Source organism: Vollenhovia emeryi, unplaced genomic scaffold, assembly GCF_000949405.1.
Source record: "Vollenhovia emeryi isolate VEMERY1.0 unplaced genomic scaffold, V.emery_V1.0 DF939271.1, whole genome shotgun sequence".
Classification (NCBI taxonomy): Eukaryota; Metazoa; Arthropoda; class Insecta; order Hymenoptera; family Formicidae; genus Vollenhovia; species Vollenhovia emeryi.
Genome location: NW_011967095.1, coordinates 42,625 through 68,265, shown reverse-complemented (window position 1 = coordinate 68,265; position 25,641 = coordinate 42,625). Strand labels below are relative to the sequence as shown.

At 41.6% G+C, this 25,641-nt stretch overlaps 1 protein-coding gene across 4 annotated transcripts in view; it reads left to right on the top strand.

The window, feature by feature from the left end:
* LOC105559432 (spectrin alpha chain) overlaps window positions 1-23,966 on the top strand; it is an 82,816-nt gene extending 58,850 nt beyond the window's left edge. For 2 of the 4 annotated variants that reach the window (XM_012007703.1, XM_012007700.1), the window contains exons 4-30: window positions 4,256-4,481; window positions 5,074-5,351; window positions 5,721-8,324; window positions 8,407-8,723; window positions 8,936-9,313; window positions 9,511-10,176; window positions 10,300-10,585; window positions 11,447-11,665; window positions 11,756-12,198; window positions 12,486-12,539; window positions 12,920-13,325; window positions 13,396-13,596; window positions 13,667-14,267; window positions 14,350-14,693; window positions 14,803-15,087; window positions 15,378-17,111; window positions 17,215-17,583; window positions 17,698-18,780; window positions 18,871-19,097; window positions 19,179-19,282; window positions 19,377-19,607; window positions 19,690-19,967; window positions 20,136-20,622; window positions 20,757-20,906; window positions 20,997-21,071; window positions 21,593-21,621; window positions 22,195-23,966. In XM_012007703.1, coding sequence (XP_011863093.1) covers window positions 4,256-4,481; window positions 5,074-5,351; window positions 5,721-8,324; window positions 8,407-8,723; window positions 8,936-9,313; window positions 9,511-10,176; window positions 10,300-10,585; window positions 11,447-11,665; window positions 11,756-12,198; window positions 12,486-12,539; window positions 12,920-13,325; window positions 13,396-13,596; window positions 13,667-14,267; window positions 14,350-14,693; window positions 14,803-15,087; window positions 15,378-17,111; window positions 17,215-17,583; window positions 17,698-18,780; window positions 18,871-19,097; window positions 19,179-19,282; window positions 19,377-19,607; window positions 19,690-19,967; window positions 20,136-20,622; window positions 20,757-20,906; window positions 20,997-21,071; window positions 21,593-21,621; window positions 22,195-22,437 — 12,318 coding nt within the window. In that variant the 3' untranslated portion in view covers window positions 22,438-23,966. The remainder of the gene's footprint in view (window positions 1-4,255; window positions 4,482-5,073; window positions 5,352-5,720; window positions 8,325-8,406; window positions 8,724-8,935; window positions 9,314-9,510; window positions 10,177-10,299; window positions 10,586-11,446; window positions 11,666-11,755; window positions 12,199-12,485; window positions 12,540-12,919; window positions 13,326-13,395; window positions 13,597-13,666; window positions 14,268-14,349; window positions 14,694-14,802; window positions 15,088-15,377; window positions 17,112-17,214; window positions 17,584-17,697; window positions 18,781-18,870; window positions 19,098-19,178; window positions 19,283-19,376; window positions 19,608-19,689; window positions 19,968-20,135; window positions 20,623-20,756; window positions 20,907-20,996; window positions 21,072-21,592; window positions 21,622-22,194) is intronic. The other 2 variants (XM_012007701.1, XM_012007702.1) reach the window with 2 other exon arrangements.
* Window positions 23,967-25,641: the final 1,675 nt, after the last annotated feature.

Below are 25,641 nucleotides of genomic sequence, written 5' to 3'. Positions count from 1 at the left end.
GCGTAATATCAGAGACAGACTCGATCTTAGAGCGACGTGTGACAAGTATGAAGCAAGAAATTGCAAATGATAATCTCTCTTCCGCGATAATATGCAATAACATTCAACGTCTCGCTCAGATAAAACGCGGGGCTGAATTTTCACCGGGGATTTAATTAAACTTAATTGGCCTCTAACCGGCTTTCTTGAATTATTTCCCTAGCTACGCGCGGATATGATTTCAGTTTATTTCGCAGCTCGAGCGAAAAGAAAATGGAGTAATAACCGAGTCCGAGGTGGTGACCGCCCCGCTCTGGACATCTGGCAATCGGTCGCCGCGAAATAAACCGAGATGAACACGTGGCTGGGTGCCTGCGGGAGATGAGGAAGTCCGGTCTGGCCGGCCGAGATGACGTTGAGATCCAGCCGCGCTCGGCGGTCCAGACCAGACTCGGCTCGTTAACTGCGTCCGCGAAGACGTTGCCGGCGACGGCCGCGTAACGGTGACGGTACGCGTCCTCTTTGTTTTGGATTCCGCGAGCTGTCAGCCGCCCCGGCTGACAAACGCCATAATTTCCATTTCCCAACGGCCTTGATAGAACCCCCGGCACAAGTGATCGGGCTGCATTCCAGCAGCAGCAGCAGCAGCAGCCGCGCGCGCGGAAAACGTCCGTCACCGGCGTGCGCCGCGATTAACTATAATAGCGTAGCGAGAAGCACGAGCGAGACCGTCGATCCCATCGATACTTCTCGAGATTATACGACCGGGAACCCAGGTGCGATACAAGTTGACGACTTACCCCTTTCAGTGCACCCGGAAAAGAATTTCGGTCAGGTTAAACAAATGAGATACGTTGAAATCGCGTTTCTTTGAATCTATTATTTCTATCTACTTCTGCTAAAACACTTGCTGGATTTGAAGGAATAGATGTGAAGTCTCTTAGAAATTCCAGTCTCGGTTGAATAAAATGTTGGTTGAGGTAAAGAAATAATTTCTCCGGAATTAAAGGTCAAAATTCAAAGAAACGTTTCTCTGGGTGTGGCCAAACGCGAACTTGCTTCGGAAAAATTTGAGCGATTCTGGTAACATTATAAAATATGCTTGGTATGTTTTTAATTCGTGCGGTGTAAAACGTTTATGTATTATTTTATTAGTATTAATTATTACGTCAATTGTAATAACATTGTTATCTGTATAGAATACAATAGAGTTAGTCTGTTTTATTATAGCGGAAAATTTATTAAGCATTCTTGAGATTTTACTCTCTAAAAGTCAATCAGTGGATTATCACTGTAAAGGGTGAATGATCGGCGATTTGCAGTTATAAGTGTACCACTGAAAATCGCAGTTATATATTTATAACTGTGAATCAGTGACTGTTCACTGTTTTCAACAGGGTTGGGAAGTAACTCGTTATTTGTAACGAGGTAACAGTTACAGTTACTTTTTTTTGGTAACTCTAACTTAACTATGTTACTTTCTCTCCATCTGTAACTGTAACTTACCTCAGTTACATTTTTTCGATAACTAGCAACTAAGTTAATATATTGTTACATTAATAGTTACTTTATATACATTTTTAATCTCTACATATTGCATTAAAAGCTTTGCATTACATTAGTGCATAAAACGCCTTTATCGGCGCTTTATAACAATTGAGATGTAAATTTCATAGTTTTAGTTTCATTGCAAGAAAGTAACTGCAAAGTAACGATCCGTTACTTTTTGAGTAACTGTAACTGTAACTAATTACATTTGAGCGAAAACAAACTGTAACTGTAACTAGATACCTTTATGAAGTAACTTTTCCAACTCTGGCCTTCGGTGATAGTTCACTGATCGATTTTAGAGAATAAATTTTAATTTTAAGCACATTTCTTAACTAAACTTCTAAAGATACTGCTAACATTGTCCCGCGTCGAAGTATAATTGAACAAATTGAGCAACCGGCACGAGGAATGAAATATTACGCCTTCTGCTTCAAGCGTGTTCTGATGACTTCTCCTGACATCGCGATACCCAGCTGCTATAAACGTAGCGATACTCGCCGCGGAGTAAGCGTTTACACGGATAAGTCCGTGATCTTCAAACATGTTTCCCATGCATACACCAGTACCTACAATTATATCATCAGCGCCTACGTCCGCGAGCGTTGAGGCGACCATTAAAAACACATTGACTATCATCGCAGAATTATTAGCGATCGGCAAACATATAATGGCGCGGACGTTAAACGATCTAACGCTCTACTTTCACCATCGACGAGAGATTATTAATAACAGCTCGGTAGCTCGTGGTTGCCGTCGCGCCGCGGCTGCCGATTGGAAATAACAAATGCTGCATTATCAATAAGACCCTATTATGCTCGAGTGAACCGTAATGTAGTGACACGCAGCATCGGTTGCCGGCTGCGGCGTAGCCGCGCGAGAATAACTTCACTGCCACGAAGAGATTCACGAGCGGAATAATCGAGCCATTAATTATCATCTCCGGGATGAGTATCTTCAGTCTCTCCCCACTGTCAAGCCTAAATTAGAATATATCGCTGTGTAATATACATTTACAACTTTCTTTCTTTCATTCGATTTCTGTGGCACTCTTCGGTCAATAAACTGCAGGTTGTTTTGCACGCCGATGAGACAAGCCTCTGCCCGAGAAATTGCTACGTACCGAAGACACTGCGTTGCATAATTTCTGCCTCAAAGACTCGACGTAAGGCCGGCTTTGTTACTCTGTATAATTACATGACGCGAGGCCGTAAAATACGAAAGCAGGCCGTGCGGAGAAAAGAGGCTGAAAAGATTTCTCCGCCCCCTTCCGCGTGCTCCTCGATCACACGGAATAAAATGCAATTATTAAATCGCATCGGTTGTAATTCATTATGCGGCGCGGTCGCATAATTACTTCCGCCGAGTCGACGCTCTCAACGGGATTTTACACGTCTCGAAATTAATGGCCCGAAATAAATTTCATAACCGCCGTGCGCGTCCGTGACTTAAATAAAATTAACAGGAATCCCCTCCGAGAGACTAGTATTAAGTACCGATGTTTGTTTCGTTTCTCGCGGGCCATGCGCAACGACAACCAATTACCAAACGCATCGCCGTTAAGATTTACGCGTCTGGCGCAATTACATATTTTGACGTTTCGAGATTTGGATTCGATCGTACATTTGCATCCAAGAATTCATAAATGACGACACACCGTGCATTTTATTCTGTGACGTGTAAAATTTATGCATCGAAAAAGAAGGAACAACCGTACGCGCTTAATTAGCTTAATTAAGCGCCGTAACAAATTTATCTAATGTGCTTTCTCGGGGACATTTCATGCGATCGTTACGGCGCGATATCTTGATTCTCTCGATTACTCAGAATCGCGATTACGTCGCGCGGTTTTTCTATTTTTACTAATTACTCATCATTGTTAAGACTTGTCGTTTACGCAACCTGCGTCGAATGCTGCGACCGCGACTGTGCAATAGATCGGAATGCGAGTAATCGTATGAACGGCAAGTAAACGTGGGATAATAAATTATACAAGTGCATTATTCACCCGCTGATCGATGAGTTTCGCGAAAAAGAACTTGCGAGATCTCGCCGGGTAGCGTAGCACATTGGAACGACGAAGTCCTAAGTGGAAAAACTTGGAAATATTAGCATAAAACGTGATGAGAGAGAGGTTTTAAAGAGAGAAAAAGAAAGTTTACTTCAGAAATTTTTGCGACGTTGTGCGCCTGCGACTTAAATATATATGAAACATAATTTCGTTGACTTCTGGAAAAAGTATTAATATTATTTATCAGGTACTAATAGTATTAGGACATAGAAATCTCTTTAAGTTGCCAGTAATAGATAACAACAAGTTTTTTTTTTAGTTAACATTATCCGACTAATGGAAATCCAGGTTCAAACCCTGGCTGAGATAATATTTTTCGCAATAAATTTTCTGTATTAAAATCACTAGCCGGAAAATGTCGACTAAGAAAAAAGCTTGATTATTAATATTATTAGGATTGAAATAGCAATTGTTGCGCTATTTTCTAATGTTAACGTATTTTTGCACAGACAATACATTTGTGTGATACCAAGTTGTCTAAAAATATTCCCAGCAAACACTAAAGTAACCGTTACATAACATCGCGCGTGTGTTATATTACATTTACATTGATGTCATATACTGTTACTTTGGTGTTTGCTGGGTTATTATCCTCTTCAATTTTTTTCTTTCAATCTGTTCCCCTTAATCTCAAATCGATTACATTCTCTCGTCCAGGTCCGTCTCGAGAGTATCGGTGCAGAAGATATTGTGGATGGTAATCCCAGATTGATTCTGGGCCTCATCTGGACTATAATTCTGAGGTTCCAAATCCAAGAGATCGAAATCGACGTGGACGAGGAGAATGACAGCAGCGAGAAGAAGTCTGCCAAAGATGCTCTGCTACTCTGGTGCCAGAGAAAGACAAATGGCTATCCCGGCGTTAACATCCAGGACTTTACCGGTGAGTCGTGTTCTCCGTCTTGCATCCAATTACGCGGCATGAATATTCAAAGTATTCGAGTGTCACAAAAAAGTACTTGAAGAAATCCTGTGATATTTATGAAACTAGAAAACATTTAGCATAATCTTACACGCGAATCCTCCAAGCTGTAAATCTTTACCTCGTACTTTGAAGCGTTCAAAAATTCATAAGACAGTTGAAAACAATTATAAACAAGAATTATTACATTTCACACGAGTATCTGTGTGATAGGAGATTAAATATTATATTAATAGAAGAGTCAACGCTCGCTTTCAAAGCTATTTGAGAAGATTCGCGACCAAAATCAAGATTTTTTTCACAAAAAATTTAGAATGAAATATTTAGACACTAACACCCGGTCACGGCTCTTAGTCCTTTATTCCTTCAAATTTGTGTTTATCACATTTGAGCCATACGAATTTTATTAATTTGCAAAATAAAGATAGTTTAAAATGATGAATTTAATTTAATCTCATTAATTAAAGATCTTATGTTGGTCGTTGATCTTCTCACGTAACTTAAATATTACAATACATAAAAAAAATGTTTAATTTTTTAAATATACAAATAGGCTCCTGGAGAAACGGACTTGGTTTCAACGCTCTCATACACGCTCACCGACCGGACTTGGTCAATTGGTCGGAATTGCAGCAAAATAAGAACATCGATAATCTTAATTATGCCTTCGACGTTGCTAATTCAGAACTCGGTATACCGCGGCTGCTGGACGCAGAAGATGTGGACACAGCCAGGCCAGATGAGAAGTCCATTATCACCTATGTTGCGTCTTATTACCACACATTCGCCAGGATGAAGAACGAAATAAAGAGTGGCAAGAGAATAGCGAATGTACGAGCGTTTGATATGTGTAAAATTGTAAAGCAAACGTTCCTTTGAAAATCTAAAGACCTGGTGATCTAAGACGTTGAGAATCTAAATATATTTTTTTCTGATAATATAAAGATTATATATCAAAATCGAAGAATTCAAAATTTTTATAATTTTCTGATATAAAAATTTGAGAGAATCTCTAAGAATCATTTAAAAATTTAACTTTATATTTTTTAACGAAAATGCATATGTATAATGTGAATATCTATATATTACATTTAATAATTAAAACATCCTATTCAAAAAGCTACAAATTCAAGGACGTAAGAATCAATTAAATTCAATTAAATATCTCAACAGATCTTGACTCTTTTTTTGTATCCGCAGATCGTTGGTCAGATGATGGACGCTGACAAGATGAAGATTCACTACGAGAAGCTAACGACCGACCTGTTGGAATGGATCAAGATGAAAATCGAGGTTCTGGAGAGTCGAAGCTTCCCGAACTCGCTCGAAGGTATTCAACGGGAACTCTTAGCCTTCAAGCAGTATCGAACAGTGGAGAAGCCGCCGAAGTACAAGGAACGATCCGAGATAGAAGCGTTGTACTTCCACATAAACACCCGGTTAAAGTCTCTGAATCAGCCGGCGTTCACGCCGCAGGAGGGCCAGCTGATCCACGACATCGAAAGAAATTGGGTAGAACTGGAAAGGGCGGAGCACCGTCGTGAAGTCGCTCTAAGAACCGAGTTGCTGCGACAAGAGAGGCTCGAGCAACTGAATTACAAGTTCGAGAGAAAGAGCGTGCTCAGAGAAGGCTACTTGAAAGAAATGATTCAAGTCCTGACGGATCCACGATACGGCAGTAACCTAGCGCAGGTAGACGCCACAGTAAAGAAGCACGAGGCCATCAGTGCCGATATCTTGGCGCGCGAGGAGCGCTTCCACGACCTGACGAACATGTCCGAAGAATTGGTGCGAGAGAACTATCACAGCTTGGAGAGAGTACGCAGCAGAGAACAAGAAGTGTTGCAGAGATGGAAAGAATTGCTGGCTCTGCTGGACCATCACAAGTCCAATCTGGTCGCGCTCAGCTCGCTAATGACCCTGATGAGAGAGATTGATACAACGCTTGCTTCCATCCAAGAGCTCCAATTGAACTTCCAGAGCACTGACGTGGGTCCGCATTTACTCGGAGTCGAGGATCTGCTGCAAAAACACAGCTTGCAGGAACTGCAAGTGACGGCTCTAGGCGAGAGCCAAAGACGACTCGGTAGACAGGCCGCGCAACACTTGACGCAGCCGCAGAACAAGGAGGTGCCGTTGCTGCAGCAGAAGTTGGAGCTACTGAATCGCGCTTATGACGAACTTGTGGAGTACAGCAAGGAGCGGAAGGCTCGGCTTGAGGACGCCAGGAATTTCTTTCACTTCCTTCAAGATCACGAGGACGAAGAGTCGTGGCTGGTGGAGAAGCAACGAATATGCAAGGCTGGCATTTCTGCGAAGGATTTGCGGGCCGTGATATCGCTGCAGCAGAAACATAAGGCCCTGCAGGATGAGACGAAAGTGCGCAGGCCGAAATCCGAGCAACTTTGCGATGCCGGCAGAAAACTGATAGCCGATAATCACCCGTCGGCACTGGAGATACAGAATCGAATAGACTCGCTACAAGAACACTGGAGGGTCTTGGAGGAACTGGCGGCGTTGCGGAAAAAGCAGCTGGACGACGCGGCCGAAGCGTTCCAATTTTATGCCGACGCAAACGAGGCGGATTCGTGGATGAACGAGAAAATGGCTTTAGTAGCCTCAGAGGACTACGGAGTGGACGAACCGAGCGCCCAGGCCTTATTGCAGAGGCACAAAGATTTGGAGGGCGAATTGAACGCCTACAAAGGCGACGTGCAGTCCTTGAACGCACAGGCGGAGAAACTGATCAAATCCGGCATCTCCACTCTGGAATTGTCCGCCGATCCTGAACCGGTCGCCGAGCTTGAGCAGGAAGAATGGAGCAAGGAGATCAGATTGGTGCCACAAGACGAGTGGGTGGATGAGGTAGTCGAACGACTTGAGCCGAAAACCATTCAGGAGGATAGATTGGTACCACAAGTAAAAAGTTTATATCCGTTTAACGGTCAGGGCATGCATATGACGAAGGGCGAAGTGATGTTCCTGTTGAACAAGACGAACCCCGATTGGTGGAGCGTTAGAAAAGCTGACGGTACGGACGGATTTGTGCCAGCTAATTACGTGCGCGAGATCGAGCCAAAGGTCGTGCAAGTGCAGGTACGCAGACCTGAGAAAATCTCAGTGACGCAGCGCGTGAAGAAGACGAAGATGGTGAAGCAGGTGGTACCGGTCCGCCGATTAAAGTCCATCAAGTCTACCGTGAAGCCGATCAAGCGAAAGACGACGAGCGACGGTGATAGCGTGGAGAAGCGACAGAAGAAAATCAACGACACTTACAGCGAGTTGCAGGAACTCGCTGTGAAACGTCACGCGTTACTGGAGGACGCCATCAGGCTATATGGCTTTTACCGGGAGTGCGACGACTTCGAAAAATGGATTAAAGACAAGGAGAAGATGTTAAGAGCTGACGATCCTCGCGACAACGTCGAGACGGCGAGGAGAAAGTATGAGAAGTTCCTAACGGATCTGTCGGCCTCCGGCAAACGGGTGGAGGCAATCGACGCAGCGGTGGACGAATTCGTACGACAAGGTCACAGTCAGCTAGACAAAGTCAAAGCCAGGCAGAGGCATATTCATCAGCTGTGGGATCATTTGAATTGGTTGAAAACACAGAAGGAGAAAAGCTTGGAGGGCGCATCTAGCGTCGAGTTGTTTAACAGAACCTGCGACGAGGCTCACGATTGGATGCTGGAGAAGATCACCCAACTAGACACGGCCGAGTTGGGGCCTGACCTGAAGACCGTGCAAGCTCTGCAGAGGAGACATCAACATTTGGAACGAGAATTGGCACCAGTTGAAGAAAAGGTTGAACAATTTCAGCATTTCACATTGGATAATAAATGACGGAAAATAATGACTCTTAATTTTTTCAATTTTATTTTCTCAGGTACGGAAAGTGGATTTATTAGGCAACAGCGTTAAGAGTTCGTACCCACACGAATGTAACAATGTCAATGTGAGACAAAACGAGATCAAGGATCTGTGGAACAAAGTCCAGACGAAGGCCAAGGAACGACGATCTCGTTTAGAAGACGCGGTCGGTCAACAGATATTCATGAACAGTTCGAAGAACTTGATCAACTGGGCCACGGACATACAAGAAACTATGAAGGCCGAGGAACCAGTGAGAGACGTCGCTACGGCCGAGCAACTCAAGAAACAGCACATGGAGCTTGGAGAAGAAACACGAACCAAAGAAGATGAGTACGTAACCGCACTGCACAATCAGCTTTTTATTAAAAAGTTCCTTAAAATCTAGTTTCTTAGATTCTTAGTTCCTTAAAATAAATCCCTAGTGGGTTTATTAAAATAATTTTCATTGTGGTATTGCTATTTTAGTTAAGAGAGAATATTTGTAGCAAAAAATCTAATATTTATTTTTAAATCTAAATTATATATTTTTCGTATGCTTGCAGATTCCGCGAAGTTGAAGATCTCGGTCGAGAACTGCTACGTCGTAACACGACGTTGACGGATGTACGTGAACGTCTGGACAAGCTAAATGGATTGTACCCAGCGGTAACAGCCAATTGGATGGCAAAGGAAGAATGGTTACGACAATGTTTGGAATTACAACAATTTAATCGAGAAGCCGATCAGATCGAAGCTACTACCAGTTCTCACGAAGCTTTCCTTGAATTCACCGACTTAGGCGAATCCTTGGATGACGTCGAGGCTCTGTTGAAACAGCACGAAAAATTCGAGAACACCCTTCACGCGCAAGATGACAGATTGAAGGCATTCAGTGACACCGCGGACAAGTTAATCGCCCAAAAACACTACGACAAAGATTAGTAAGTATCAGAAGAACGACAGATTGATCGCTTACGAATAAAAATATAGTGACATGTCTTATAAATTTAAGTTAAACTAAAGTTTTGAGCCAAAATAAACCAAAGTGAATTTAAAAATCTGTTTTAATTACAATTTGTTTTAAATATATGTAAGAAAATGCTATTACATTAGTTATATAAACCTAATTTGTATCTAGTATCAACGAAAGAAGGAACCAAGTATTAGCCCGTCGCATGGCAGTGAAGGACGCCGCTCAACGCCGAAGAGCAGCCTTAAAGGCGTCTGAGCATTATCAACAATTTTCAGCTGAAGTGGATGATCTGCGCGATTGGTTGGGTGACAAGATGAAGACCGCGGCCGATGAAAGCTATCGTGATCTGAATAATCTCGAGCGCAAATTGCAAAAGCACGAAGCTTTCGAGAGAGAACTGCGTGCCAATGAAGGACAGTTGAGAGCAGTTAATAAGGCGGGCAAGGCGCTTATATCAGAAGAAAATTACCGATCGGACGACGTGGGAAAGACTTTGAAGGATTTAAATGATCAGTGGGACCGATTGGTAGCATTGTCGTTGGAAAAAGGTCGTAGACTACGACAAGCGGCCTCACAACACGGATATAATCGAACTATGGAAGACGCTAGACTGAAATTAGAAGAGATAGAGAGCTGTCTTCAGAGTAAGCAAGTAGGCACGGATCTCCGTAGCTGCAAAGAATTGCTGAAAAAGCACCAGATCCTCGAGAGCGACATGTGTCAATGGGAACAGAAGGTGGACGATCTCGTGGCCATGGGACAGGAAATGGCGCACGAGGGTCACTTCGATGCGGTGAACATCTTGAAGACCAGTCAAGCTACCCAGAGAAAGTACGTATAAGATTTTTTTCTTCAATTAAGTTATACAATTATTCTTTCATTTAACCTGATTATTCAATGATCAAATTAATTCACTGCCGAGATGATCGTCACGAAGTTCATTATATTTCGTAGATTCCGCAGTTTAAAAGAACCAGCTAAGAGACGTCGAGAAGCACTGGAGGAGAGCCTGCGTTTCCACAAATTCGGTTTCGAGTTGGACGCAGAGTTGCAGTGGATCAAGGACCACTTACCTCAAGCATCCTCGACGACGCTTGGACAGAACCTGCATCAGGCCCAGACTTTGCACAAGAAACACAAGAAGCTGGAAGCGGAGATCGCCGGTCATCAGCCTATGATAGACAAGACTCTGGCATCTGGACAGACGCTCATCGATCAGGCTCATCCGGAGAAGAAAAAGGTAAATTACGAGGACTTCTTTCCAAAATGTGACCTTTTTCTCGTGGTTTCGTATAATGATCGGCTGATACGAGACTGGAGTAAGAACTTGTGATTTTTGCACAGCTGGAGCGTCTTGAAGGGTATCGCGTTTACGAAGGTAAGACAGAGGTAGACAGACAAACGCATGGAAAATGTTGTCACAAGTGTTTACCGCTTTTTTTGTGATCATTGATGATTATAGCAGTCCAGATCCTAGACATCACGTAATTAACAAATTGTTTTTATAGGACGTTAACAGTTACTTTACTTCTGTAGCTTAGTTTCTAAAATTATTTATAGTTACATGATTGATTTTTTATACACAAAAGTTCTTTTAAAAAATGTTAATATAATTTTTGCATCTATGCAAAACTTTATGTATGAAGAAAACTGTACGGTAAAAATATTTTTATTTCTAGATATACGTACTTAATATCAAAAATTGCTTATGTCGAAGTTTTTTCTTTTTTTACGTAAGAATACAAATTAAATTCATTGTAATCTCATTTGCAGCTTTTAAGTTAAGGTAAAATTTATTATTACAAAATATATGGTTTATACCATTTTAGTTGCAACGAGTTTTCTGATTTTATTCTACTGCTTAATGAATAAGTTTTTTGTAAGAATTGTAAGATAGAAGGCGTATATGCATGCAGACGCAAACTGATACTTCTGCCACAGCGATGGGACTTTTCGCAGTGTGTCAGAATTGACATCAGCGATTACTTATTTAATGACTTATTAATTCGTACTTGTTTCATGCGAGTAACTGCATTGAAAATGTTATTAATTGAGTTGTTGGATAGCAGTAAGTAATTAGTTGCATTAATAATTTTACTAGATCCAAGAACTGTGCGATGTTTTGGATGACGCGTGGAGAGATTTGCAAGACAAAGCGGGAGAGCGTAGCAAAGCATTGGACTTGTCCCTACGAGCACAAGAATTCTTTTTCGAAGCCGGCGAGGTTGAAAGCTGGCTCAACGAGAAAAACGATGTGCTGAGCTCTACCGACTACGGCAGGGATCGCGATGCCGCCACGAAATTGTTGACAAAACACAAGGTATGTATTTGGCAAAGCGAGATAAAAAATAGGACATCGGTAAAATAATTCATTCTATTACTAACAATTCACGTTTGGCTTATAATTTAGGCTGTTGAGCTCGAACTGGACACATACAATGGCATCGTGACAGAAATGGGACACACAGCTTCAACAATGATTAACTCGAAACATCCCGACAGCAAGGCGATTGCCAACAAGCAGCAAGCGATCGTTCAACAAATGCGCGCTTTGCAGCGACTGGCTACCGTAAGGCAGCAACGTTTAATGGAGAGCATGTATCGCCACGAATATTTCCTGGAGAGCAGAGAGTTGGAGCAATGGATCAAGGAGCAAGAACAAGCAGCTGCGTCGGAGGACTATGGTCAGGATTACGAGCATCTGTTGCTGTTGCAAGCGAAGTTCAACGACTTCAAGCATCGAATAGAGGCTGGCTCCGAAAGGTTCACTCAGTGCGAAGAATTGGCCAGAAAACTGATCGCGAACGAGAGTCCGTACATCCAGGACATCGAAAAACGCCAGGAACAATTAGGGTAAATCTTTAATACATTTTATCCAATGTGGATCTTTTTGACATTATTTTTATTTCTACTACTTCATTATTTTCTTACTCTTGTAAAGTATGGTATTAGTATCTCATTGCACGCAATAAATTATTTAAGGTGGTATAATTGGTAGAGTAAATTAATTTCTTTTTCTTGGTATTGGTTGATCTAAATTAATTATTATGCAATATAAGATTCGTTGAAATTTACAAATCTACCTATTTTTTCTCGGTGTTGGGTCACTAACTTTTTTTCCGTATACGCACTCAACGTAGATCCGATGAAGATGATCCGGTGAGTCAAGTTCAAAGTCAACAGACGGTAATGAAGTGAGTATATACGCTTGAGATTACTTGGACTAACTCATGTGTAAATAGGGTGATAAGTTCTCTCGTACTACGATTTAAAGCTTACTTATCTTCTACGCTTCTTCTTTTTCGAAACTTCTCAAGCTTATATCTTTGAAATCTTAGTTTTTTCTTAGACTTCTTTGATTTCAAAACTTTATAATCGCAAGATCTTAGAATATAGAAATTATTATGTACTAACTGATGAAACTTTTGTAAATTTTTACATATTTATTAATAGCATAATTATTTACTATATTACGAATAACTATATTTCTGGGTTGTGCTTTCCTCCTTAAAAATTTTGGATGATTTAAAAAAATGTAAAATAAATAACTTAGAAATATAATTGTTTATCGCAGAGAATCATGGCAGCATCTATTGGGCCTCATCCGAAATCGCGAGCAACGATTGCAAGCGGCAGGCGAAATTCATCGATTCCATCGCGATGTGGCGGAAGCGCTATCACGAATACAGGAGAAAGAGGCTGCTTTGCCAGAGGACCTTGGTCGCGACTTAAATTCCGTTTTGGCATTGATTAGACGTCACGAAGGATTCGAGAATGATCTAGTCGCTTTGGAAGCTCAGCTGCAAGTCTTAGTCGAGGACGCCTCTAGATTACAAGCTCATTATCCGGGCAACAACGCAGTACACATCGATCAGCAGCAACAAATCGTTGTTGCTCATTGGGAGGAGTTGAAGGAAAGATCCGCTCATCGAAGGGATCAGTTGCAGGCTAGCTGCGACTTGCAACGATTCCTCACTCAGGTATTAAACTATACTTCCTCAACTTTTGTATTTGACGATTTACGTTACTTCTAACGAGGAAAATATTTAGGTAAGAGACCTAATGAACTGGGCGGCTGGACTCCGCGCTACAATGTCGACGGAGGAAAAAGTTCGAGATGCGGCCAGCGCGCAGATCTTGAAGGCGGAGCACGAGGCTTTGAAAGGAGAAATCGAAGCACGAGAGGACAGCTTTAGTTCAGTGCTCGATCTAGGCGAGGCCATGGTACAAACCGGTCACTATGCCGCTATGGTAAGTCAAAGATAATAATATAAATAACGACTCTTGCGAATGTCTATGTGTTAATCGAATTACTTCTCAGGAGGTTGAAGAAAAGTGTAACCAGTTACTGGATGAGCGGCAGAGGCTGCACACCGCTTGGCAACAAAAGAAGGTGCACTTGGATCAATTAATCGACCTGCATTTCTTCCTACGAGACGCCAAACAGCTCGATACCTTGTCCAGCACACAAGAAGCCGCGCTGAGTGGCGACAACTTTGGGGTCTCAGTCGAAGAGGTAGATGCGCAGATGAAGAAGCATAACGAATTCGAGAAACTGTTAGTCACCCACGAGGAGAAGCTGACGGCGCTGCAAGAACACGGGAGTAAACTTTTGGATCAGAATCATTTCGACTCGTCAACGATCGCTCGGCGGTTGAACGAGGTCATTCAAAGGCGCTCAAGAATCCGTGATTTGTGCGACGCGCGAAGAAGAAGGTTGGAGGCCAGTTTGCTGCACGCACAATTTGTCAGAGACGTAGGTGAAGCCGAATCTTGGATAGGCGAAAAGCAGAAGAAGTTGGAAGCGGAAGCCTCGAAAGGCGAGGTATCCAGCTTAGAAGACAAGATCAAGAAGCTGCAGAAGCATCAGGCGTTCCAAGCAGAGCTGGCAGCGAATCAGAGCAGAATCGAGGAAATTAGAGGTAATTGATCAAGTTGCCGCTACCGCTCATTGAATTTTTTCACTTGCGTCGAACATTAATAATAAATTTATTTACAAAATAGCAAAAGGAGAGACGTTGTTAGCGCGAAAGCATCCGGCGAGCGTGGAAATTCGTCAGCAATTGGAACATTTACATGCATCCTGGCGAAAATTGTTGTTGGAGTCTGGTAATCGGGGCAGAGGTTTGGAAGAGGCTCAAGATATCTTGGAGTTCAACAATCAGGTGGAGAAGATCGAGGCGTGGATCAGAGATAAGGAAATGATGGTCCAAGCTGGTGATACCGGAAAGGATTATGAGCACTGCTTGAGTCTCCAGAGGAAACTCGACGATGTAGATAGCGATATGCGAGTGGATGATTCCAGAATAAAGACGATTAATGCTCTGGCAGATAAGCTTATAAAACAGGTAAACTCTTTCACATGAAAAACTAAAATATTATAGTGCAACATATTACTGAAGTATAAACTTTATTAGTAAAGATGTTAATATTATTTTCTTATGTTTTGAACAATAGGGCCGTGATAACGAATCAAAAGCAATTCAACAACGGCGGGATAACTTTAATAATAAGTGGAAAGGTTTACAAGGTGCGCTAAGTACGTATCGCGAAACATTAGCCGGTGCACTAGAGATCCATCTATTTAACCGAGATATAGACGACACAAACCAAAGAGTTATTGAGAAATCAGTGGCCATGAACACGAACGATACAGGAAAAGATTTACCCGCTGTCGAGCAATTACAAAGAAAACAAGAGGCTATGGAGCGAGACATGACAGCAATAGAAGGCAAACTGAAGGTGAAAAGATTGCATCAATATTTTGTAAATTTTTTTATTTCTGAATTAATCGTAAATGTGCTAATTGGTTAAGATAAAGTAATGAAAGATTTGTATAGCTACATAATAGAACTCTATCACTATTTTTATTAATTAAATAATTAATATTTTTATAGTTTACATAGCGTATATATTAATAGAATTTTAGTAATTGCAAATACTTGCACTTTTATATTTTGTGTTATCGTAAACATGATTTTAATGATTATAAAACTTATATTTTAATTTTTTATCTTTGCATGCTATTTTAGGAGCACAAGGCAGAAGCGCGAAACTTGTCGCACAAGTATCCAGACAAGGCATCCGAAATAAACGGGATACTATCCGAGCTTCAATCTAACTGGGATGATCTACAACGTGTGACTCGACATCGCCGTGACGCTTTGAATCAAGCCTACACATTGCACAAATTCCAAGCTGATCTGCATGAATTAGACATTTGGGTGGCAGATTCTGTCAAACGCATGGACGAATCCGAACCGCCGACCACCATAGCTGAAGCTGAAGCTGTACTAGAACTCCATCAAGAGAGAAAGGCAGAGATCGACGGTAGACAGGACACATTTAAAGGCTTGAAGGATCATGGTCATAAGCTTCTGTCAATCAACGAGGATGTCAAGGATAATCTTGAACATCTGGAAAAACTCAAGCAAACCTTGGGAGATGCATGGGACAATCGCAGACAGAAATTAACGCAAGCACATCAATTGCAATTGTTCAAGGAGCAAGCGGATCAGGCCGACAGCTGGCTGGCGACGAAGGAGGCGTTTCTCAATAACGACGATCTCGGCGAATCGCTATCGGGCGTCGAGACTCTATTGCGTAAGCACGAGGAATTCGAAAAGATGTTGACGCCTCAATTGGGACGTATCGAAGAACTGGAGAAATTCGCTAATGAAATACTATCTTGTGAACACGCAGACGCGAGTATAATAAAGCAACGACTCGCCTCGGTCTGTACCAGAAGGGACAAACTGAAGAACAGCGCGACAGCCAGAAGGAAGAAACTTTTGGAGAGCCACCACTTGCACCAGTTCCTCAGGAACATATATGAGGTGGAAGGCTGGCTGCATCAAAAGCAACAGGTAGCGAGCGACGAGAATTATAGAGATTCCTCGAATTTGCAAAGCAAGATACAGAAACACGCTGCATTCGAGAGCGAGTTGATGGCAAATAAGGGACGAGTTGCGTCAGTAATCAACGAGGGTGAGGCGCTTATCGAGGAAAACCATTACGCATCGAAGGACATACAGGAACACTTGGATGTATTAGAGTCAGATTGGCGTCTTTTGCAAGAGACTAGCGAGCTAAAGAAGAACCGGCTGAATGATGCGTATCAAGCCTTGCTATTCGGCCGTAGTTTGGACGAATTCGAGACGTGGATGGACGAAGTGGAAACCCAGTTGCAATCAGAGGATCACGGCAAGGATCTCTCGAGCGTGGCAAATTTGCTGAAGAGACACACCAATTTGGAGAACGACGTGCTCGGCCATAACGAAGCGTGCGAATCGATCAAGGACACCGCCGCCAGTTTTCAGAAGTCGAATCATTTCTTGAGCGATGAGATTCAAAAGAGAGCGTTGGTTACGATCAACAGATATCACAGTCTTCAGGAGCCGATGCAGATACGCAGGGACAACTTGGAAGACGCGAAATTACTACATCAGTTCGCGAGAGATGTCGAGGACGAATTGCACTGGCTGTCGGAGAAGGAACCGTTTGCCGCGAGCAACGACCTGGGTAGCTCTCTGACTACTGTACAGCGATTGCAAAAGAAACATCACGCTTTGGAAGCTGAATTGTTATCCAGAGAGCCTGTAGTAGCTTCGCTGGTTAGCAGAGCAACTGTGATGATTAGAAGTGGACATTTCGCAGCGGACAAAATTGATCAGTTAACCAAAAAGTTGCAGCACGAATTGTCACATCTCAGAGATCTGGCAAGTGTCAGGAAATTGCGATTACTCGACGCCGTAGAATCACAAATGGTAAGAAAATAAATATATCTACTTCTTTTTATATGTATAATTGTTATAAAATTAACGTAAGTAATTTTAATAACGTAATTTTAATAATTTCTGCGCTTTATAGTTTTATGCCGAAGCCGCAGAAGCTGAGCAGTGGATTAGAGAGAAACATCCACAACTGGCGTCATCTGATCATGGCAAGGACGAAGATTCCGTGCAGTCTTTGCTGAAGAAGCTGGAAGGCATCGAACGTGACTTGTCTGGTTTCGAAAATACGATTGATAACCTGAAGAAACTTTCGCGTGGTCTAGTCGAGCGGCATCACTTTGATAGCAAGAATATCGCGCAAAAGCAGGCGGATATCGAGTTTAAATTCAAAGAGCTGCAAAGATTGAAAGAGTATCGACTGCAGAGATTATCGGAGAGCGAGAAGTTCTACAAATTTATCAGACAGGCGGATGAAGTGATCGAATGGATCGGCGATCAAACAACGGTAAGATTAAATAATTAATTAATAATTATATAACTTTGTCTTCGTGTACCAGTAATATCTATATGTTACAATAAAAATTGCTATTAGTATAACTATTAAATATTATAATTAAAGATCGCCGCGTCAGAGGACTACGGCTGTGACGTAGAACACGTGGAACTGCTGATCCAGATATTCGACAATTTCCTAGCCGGTTTAACGACCAGTGAAGGACGCGTATCGGCTGTGCTTGACGCGGGGCAGAGGCTGATCGAACAGAACAATCCCGAAAAAAGCAAGATACTTCAGAAAATCGACGAAACGAAGCAACAATGGGAGGACTTGAAGGAATTGGCGCACGCTCGTCAAGACGCGTTGGCGGGCGCCAAGCAGGTCCATATGTTTGACAGGACAGCCGACGAGACTATCTCCTGGATACAGGAAAAGGAAGCGACTCTCAGCTCGGACGGCTACGGCCACGACTTGGAGACGATTCAGGCACTGGTAAGAAAGCATCAAGGATTCGAGACCGACCTGGCGGCTGTGAAGGAGCAAGTAGAGAGCCTGATGGAAGAAGCGTCAAGGCTGATCGAGCTGTTCCCGGACGCGCGTATACACATCAATGTGAAGCATCAGGAGGCAGAAGCGACCTGGGCTGAGCTATTGGAGCAAGCGGCGCAGCGGCGAAGTAAACTGGCCCAGGCGGAACAGCTGCAGGCCTACTTAGGCGAGTACAGGGAGCTGATATCTTGGATAAATGAGATGGTGGCCAAGGTAACGGCGCCGGAATTGGCGCAAGACGTTCCTGGTGCCGAGGCGCTGCTTTCCAGGCACAACGAGTACAAATCGGAGATCGACACGCGCGAGGAGGCCTTCGAGAAATTCTACCGAACCGGACAGGAGCTAATCGAGCAGGGACACTTCTTGGCGAAGGAGATCGAGGACAAAATATCGGTGTTGCAGCAACGCCAGCAGATCCTGAAGGATACTTGGCAGCAGAGGGAGCATATTTACGAACAGAATTTGGATACGCAGCTGTTCAAGAGGGACGCCGAGATCCTGGAAAATTGGATAGTCAACAGAGAACCGATGCTGCACGACGAGAAATTGGGGGAGAGCATTTCGCAAGTAGAAGAATTGATAAGAAAGCACGAGGACTTTGAGAAGACCATACAAGCGCAAGAGGAGAGATTCAGCACGCTTAATCGAATAACAATGGTGAGTTTATCCTTCAATGAAGTTAACAATTTGTTGACTATTACTGTTGAATTTGCACTATAATATTTAATATTATAAATATTCGTGCAGCTGGAAGAAGCCTTCCGAAAGCAGCAAGAGGCGGAAATGGCCGCGCGTCAAGCGGAAAAAGAGCGTGTGGAACGCGCGAAGATCGAAGAACGGAAGCGTAAGGAGGTGCAGAGGATAACCGAGGAGCGGAAACGCGAGGAGGAACGTAGGCGGTTATTAGATAGTTCTCATCGCGCGCAGCACGACGAGATTAACGGCGCGGTCGACGAACACGAGTCTGCGAACAAGTGAGTAAAAATTAAGATTCAATTGAGGGCTGAGATATTTTAAATAATCTAATGTTCTCACAAATATCATTGGCTCATCAGGTTATCTCCGCTGAAAGGTGCTACCGCTTCCGAAACAGCAGAACTTGCGATACCTCAGAAGCCGTACGGTATATCGCACATGTTTAGCGAAAAATTAAGACGAGGTATGTAATTTCATGCGACGAGATCAACTAATTGTGGACTTACCGTTAATAAGAAAGTATTATTGATTGCGCCGTAATACACAAATTTCTTCAGCGACTTCGGATATCAAGAGAGCCGAAAGCATGAAAGTGGATACGAAGAAACCGAAACGGACTCCTAGTTTCACGACCAGACGAAGAACGCAAAGCTTCCGGAAACTGCAGCGAATGGAGAACATGGACGCCCTTCGCCCAGTCGAAATTCAAGGTCTTCTCGAACGAAAGCACGAGCTTCAAAGTGCTGGCAAAAAGGCAGCCGTTCGATCGTGGAAGCAATATTACACCGGTATCTAATCGTTCGCGAAATTGGTAGACGTAAAATGTTTTCTCTCAGTCGCAAGTCTATTTTCATTTCTCGACTGTTTCAGTATTGTGCGGACAACTGTTGTGCTTCTTCAAAGACACGGAAGATTTCTCGTCAAGTAAAGCGGCCACTGCCCCTATAACCATTTTCAATGCTATATGCGAAAAAGCGGACGACTACACGAAGAAGAAAAACGTATTTCGATTGAAGTGCACGGATGGTTCGGAATTCTTGTTTTTAGCACCGAGTCAGGAGGAAATGGAAGACTGGGTTAACAAAATCTCGTTTCATGCCAAGTTGCCACCAAGTCTACAGCTCTTAAGCTACGACGAGTCTCAGAAGGTTGCGATAGAAACTATACTTTTACCGTTTCTACATTTTCTCCTTTCAGAAATATTACTATCCATAACTATTCAATCTTTTAGTCTTTCAGTTTTTCATATATTCCAACTATTTCAACATCTTAATGAAACTTGAATTGCAAAATGAATCTTAATTTCTCAAAATCAGATGCAGCAAGAAGGCTTGCAGAGGCTGCAGAACTCGCGACTCGAGCACGCGGACGACAACGCGTCGACCGGAAGTAGCCGCGCTTCCACGCCGGAGATGGAGCGCAAGAATTCTGTGATCAGGCGCGATCCCACCTCGCCGAACCAACACTCGCCCAGCTCGGTGCAAATAGAGTTCCTGCAGATGCACCGGCACAATCAGCAGCGGCGCAACGACGCGCAGAACGCCGAGGCGTTCCTGGCGTCGCAGAGATCCGAGCCGCAAACTCAGACGGAGTTTCTGCAGAAGCACAGGCAGCAGCAGTTGCTCGCACAACAGCAGCATCAGCTGCTGCAGCAAGAGCAGTTGGCGGCTCAGCGGGATCCGTATCAACAGAACTCCGCGATGCTGGGAACCGACAAACCGCCCATACCGCCACGAGGCGCTCCTCCGCCTATCCCTATGCGAACACCCAGTTCGGAAAATATGGTGCAATACAGGCGCAATGGTACATCTTTTTAGATAAACTATACTTCGCGTTGCTCTTGCGTATCCAACAATTTTTCCAAGCGTTCGCATACTACTATCTATAATCATGTGCCTTTATGTGCCGATAATTCGTTTAAATGCTATTAAATGTAGATGTGGAACACCATTTGCCGCAAGGAAGGCCCAACGTCGTCTATCAACGAAGCGCAACATTGAATCACAACGGGTCCGGCCAGTATTCATCGAACGAGCCACCGACATGGCATCGACAGAGCAGCGTGGATCTTCCTCCGCAACATCAAGGTACGTCATTGTACAATATCAGTTAAAACATTCAAAAGGTACAGGAGGATTCTACTCGAGATTCCATGTACATTCCTCGTCATTTTATAGAATTAGCACCTCCATTGCCATCGAGTGCTCCTCCGCCGACTAGAATGGCTCAATGGAATGTTCCTCGTGATTCTGGTCAGTCATTACAAAGCATTCACATTCGATAAAAGAAAGGTCGATGTGAAGGTCGCATGCAATCATTTTGTGCATTTATACCTTTATTTCCATCGTTCATCCACACCCGCATCTTGACGACAATTTTCTCTTTGCATTTCGCAAATTGCTTGGCGAGGGATGTAAAATGCTAAAGCAATGTGAAGCAAATGTAATACATTTACAAATATGTGTAAACCTTTAACCGAACACACATATACATGTCTATCAAAAGATATAGTTAATACTAACGGATTTTTTTTGGTCATTTATTCAGAAGTACACCACAAAAATTGTTATTTAATATTGCATTTCGCCGATACGTCTGCACTTTGATTTTTAACTCTACAATTTATGTGACCGATAATAACAATTGTAAATGGCTGTTTGTTGGATAATAACAATTCTTTATTTATAGCTGAATTTTATAATTAAATGTTACATCAATTTGTGATCTCAATTTAACGGGATGAAAATAGCTTAATTGCATCTTTCTGTTACAGCGTACGGGAATGTATCAAACATCAGACAGGTGAGTTCCTACTTCTCAAAAAAGTTAAGGGGATGCTGGAGTGATTCTGCACTTTTGCACCTTTCTAACCTAAAAACTGTCAGTTCGCGGAAATATTTGTGTAATATACAAATTAAATGGCTTACGTGTACAGATCGAAAGCAACTCGCTATTCCGGCCAAATGAAAGAACAATATGGCATCACTGAAACTAAGTTTATAAGTCTAATAAGAAATAATAGTGAGCAACACATACATACAGTACATGTAGTATGTGTGTTCCACGAAACAGACAGTTTGAAGTGCAAAAGGTGCGAAAGTGCAGAATCACTCCAGCAGTTGAATTAAATTCTTCGAGAATTAAAATGGGAGGAAAAAAACTTATATTTTTTACTTACTTTATGCAAGAGAACTATAACTACTATTGTATCCTCTAATGTTTTACAAGATGAGTATTTTAGAATTTTACTGATAATTGATATACCTATTGTAGTTAAATTAAGACAGCTGTAACAAAATCACAACAATTTCTCTGCGCAAATCTTCGTTGTCTGTCATTTATAAGCCCGAGCAATGAATTCATATCCTTTTACAGGGTGTACAGCAACAGAACAATACTTTCACTGGCAGACCGACGTCACTGCCGCCTTATGTCGCTCCGCCGGCAGCTCCGCAAACGTCTCCTCCAAACATCACAGTGGTGGACAATAGAAGAGCATCAGAGAGTGGATCAGAGAGCGAGCAAAGTTCAGGCGGCAATCGGAAAGATCGCGATTACAAACGAAGTTCCGTATTGAGCAACCTATTCGGAAGACGCAAGAAACCTTCTCAATCGTAACGCAACCTCCGGGAACTTTTCACGTAGCGCGTTTGTAACTGCCGTTTTTACAGCCGTATTTACATGAGCTGTTAATTTAAACGTGGTGCAAGAAACAAATGCCTCTCTCCTCATAAAGCGAACGACCAAGTTCCTTGAATACATCGCAGGAGATTTAAATACCGTGACACTTTCACTAAACAGCAGACAATAATTTCTTTTTTCTTTGTGGGAGGTTTATAATAATTTCATTAAAATTTGTGCAATGATTTTAATATATTGTACTTCGGTACTGCAAACGTAAACATGCAGCAAATTTTCAAATATTCACGATTGAGATCGATCGTTGATAATAATCAAAATATATTCCTACTTCTAAATAAAGAATCAAAAGTCATACTGAGAAGTCAAAAAATATAAAAATTAAAATTCACCAATATAGTTTCCACCAGAAATTCATATTCTTCGAAAATATGGAGCTCTTAGATAACGTCGTGAATATCAAGTTTCTCGGCAATTAACGGATCTTTGTATATTATGTGTAAGACAAAAACACAACATTTGTGTGTGAGAAAAATTAACATTTGTCTCTAAAGAGCAAAAAATAGATTATCAACCATCATAATCCAAGAGTTATATGATGGAATTACGGAATTCTTTAAATTATATATTTTTTTACAGACATTGAACGATTATTATTGATGTTAAATAATACGTTTCAAAATTATTTGTTGCATTAAAACTAGTATGATAAAAATATACAAAAATACGCGGTATATTCTGTTTATTTTTGTACGTTTACTAATAATTCATGAAAAAGATATCCTTCAAAATATCTTTTTCTATGGCAGTTGAATGGTAAAATTTTTCAACTGTCGTATAGAAAAGAAATATTCACATAGTTCAACATAGCATTGATTTTTGTACACTCAAAGTTCATTTTTGATATAATAATATCAAACTTTGTTACTAATAATAGTAATTAAATGATAAATTTGACGTAATGAAGATTTATAAGAATATTACAACGAATACAACGTTTTGTAATATAAAAAAAAATTCCGCAAAAGAAAAAGAGGTGACCACTACCGGGTTTATTTGAGATGTACCTGACTTTAAGAACGAAGTATAGGACTTCTGTTTTCGGAGATTATCTTTTTCTTTTCTTTTTCTTTTCTTTTTCTTTTTTTTAAGTTAAAAAGTATCAACGGAGACGTTAAAATGCCAGGAGGGTGTAATGTTTAAGTTGTAGATGTCATAATATATGTATGTTGCAAATATTATATATTTGAAGACCCATATGTGGGACCAATGATCTTAATGTATTAGATACCAGAGATAGACATATTTTTTGACGAGGAGGACGAAATATTATATATTCTCGAGCGTTATACCATTTCTTACGATAATGGTGATGTTACGAAGTGTAAAGTGTATTTAATACAATATAAAAGTTGTATACTATGCAGGTGTATCACCGCCGTTCCGCATGTAGTTATAGAGAGCGAGAAAGGAGGTCAAAATATAATATTGTACAAGCAAAAGAGAAATTCTGCATTTAATTGCAAAACCTGAACTACATTTATGCGCAACACCTTGGAAATTTTGAGTACCTTCAGGCACAATCTTAACTTCGAATCTAATGACTAGGACCCGGATGTTCGGGCGATTTATCGGCTCGCGCGCGGAGCACGGCTGCGTGCGAGTGAATCGGGTGGACGCTAAAGTGAGCAACATCTCTCGAGGAGATCCGACGCCCGCCGACCGATCTAACCGAATTAGCGAGCACGCGAATTGACAATCGGCTGGCATGCGATCTGCTGAATGCAAAGAGAGCTCGAAGAGAAGGATTGAAAGGAAGAAGATGGTGAATCTCGCTATATTCGCCATACTCGCTACGCGTATACTTGGCGCGAGACACTACCGTGCCTCTTGATTATAAAATGTCATTTTTATTTGTTGTTAATGTCTTTAATGTAAAATAGCTTTAATATGATATGCAGAACTATACGATATAAAATTGGTAAATTATATCATTATACATATTCTTTGTTGATTAACAAAGTAGTCGAAGAGACGTATTTTGCTGTGACTATAGTGCTAGCGAGTCTTTATTTGTCATCTGAGGATTTATCATCTGAAGGTGAAGGGAGACCTTCAGATTTAATATCGTATTCTTCTCAAGCGTAATTGTGATAAACATCGATTGGAGATGAACATAATTCTGAAGGGAAATTCTCAACTTTTATAGATTCTTCCAAAATTTTTGTATGCGTAGAAGTAATTGGAGGCGATGATGATTGGAGATGAAGACAAATTTTCAAACTTTATACATAGATTCTTCTGGTATAACTTAATCTTTGTTAAAAACAAGAGAAACTAAGTATAATGCACAATGAAAAAAATACAAGATATTAGTATATGTATAAAAATTGTTATGGATGGCAAACATTTACGTGAAAGATAAATGAAAATTTCAAATATATAAAATTGTATAATTTTATATTTAGATAAAAAGCGTATTTACAAAATATCGAAGAGAAGAAAATAGAAGAAATTGCTTTTTACCTAAATACTGTACAATTTAAAAAATAAACGTGTTTTTATTCTTTTTCACATTAAGGGGATGCTGGAGTGATTCTGCACTTTTGGCACCTTTTGCTCCTATAGAACTGTGAATTCGTGAAAACATTTCTGTTGTAATATACTAATTATGTGGCTTTTGTGTACGAACCGACAGTGTTCCACTATAATATTCGGACTAAATCAGAGAACAGCATGGTATTATTAAAATTAAGTTTAGAAGCTAACAAAAATCTATATTCACTCGAACAAGTTATGGGTTACCTAACACTTATTCGAGTGAATAGACTTCTTGTTAAGCTCCTAAAAGTGCGGAATCACTCCAGCATCCCCTTATAATTAATATTTCAAAATATGTATATTTCTTCTCTCTTTACCATCCGTACTCGCATTTTGAATTGCAAGTTCTCATCGCAGTCGTGACACCAAGGTGGCGCAGTTCGTCGCCCATCGACATAGGATGTGTTCGAAAATGGATTTAGTTACTGCCAGTGAAAACAGTATAGTTGGTAGCAATGAAAATTACTGGTGCTGCGTTTTTCGCACGCCAGTAAAGTCAGTAAGGCTGGGTCTACATTGGATGTCGTAAGTCGAATAATGAACTGTGATTGGTCAATTTCCCAGCCTTACTGACTTTACTGG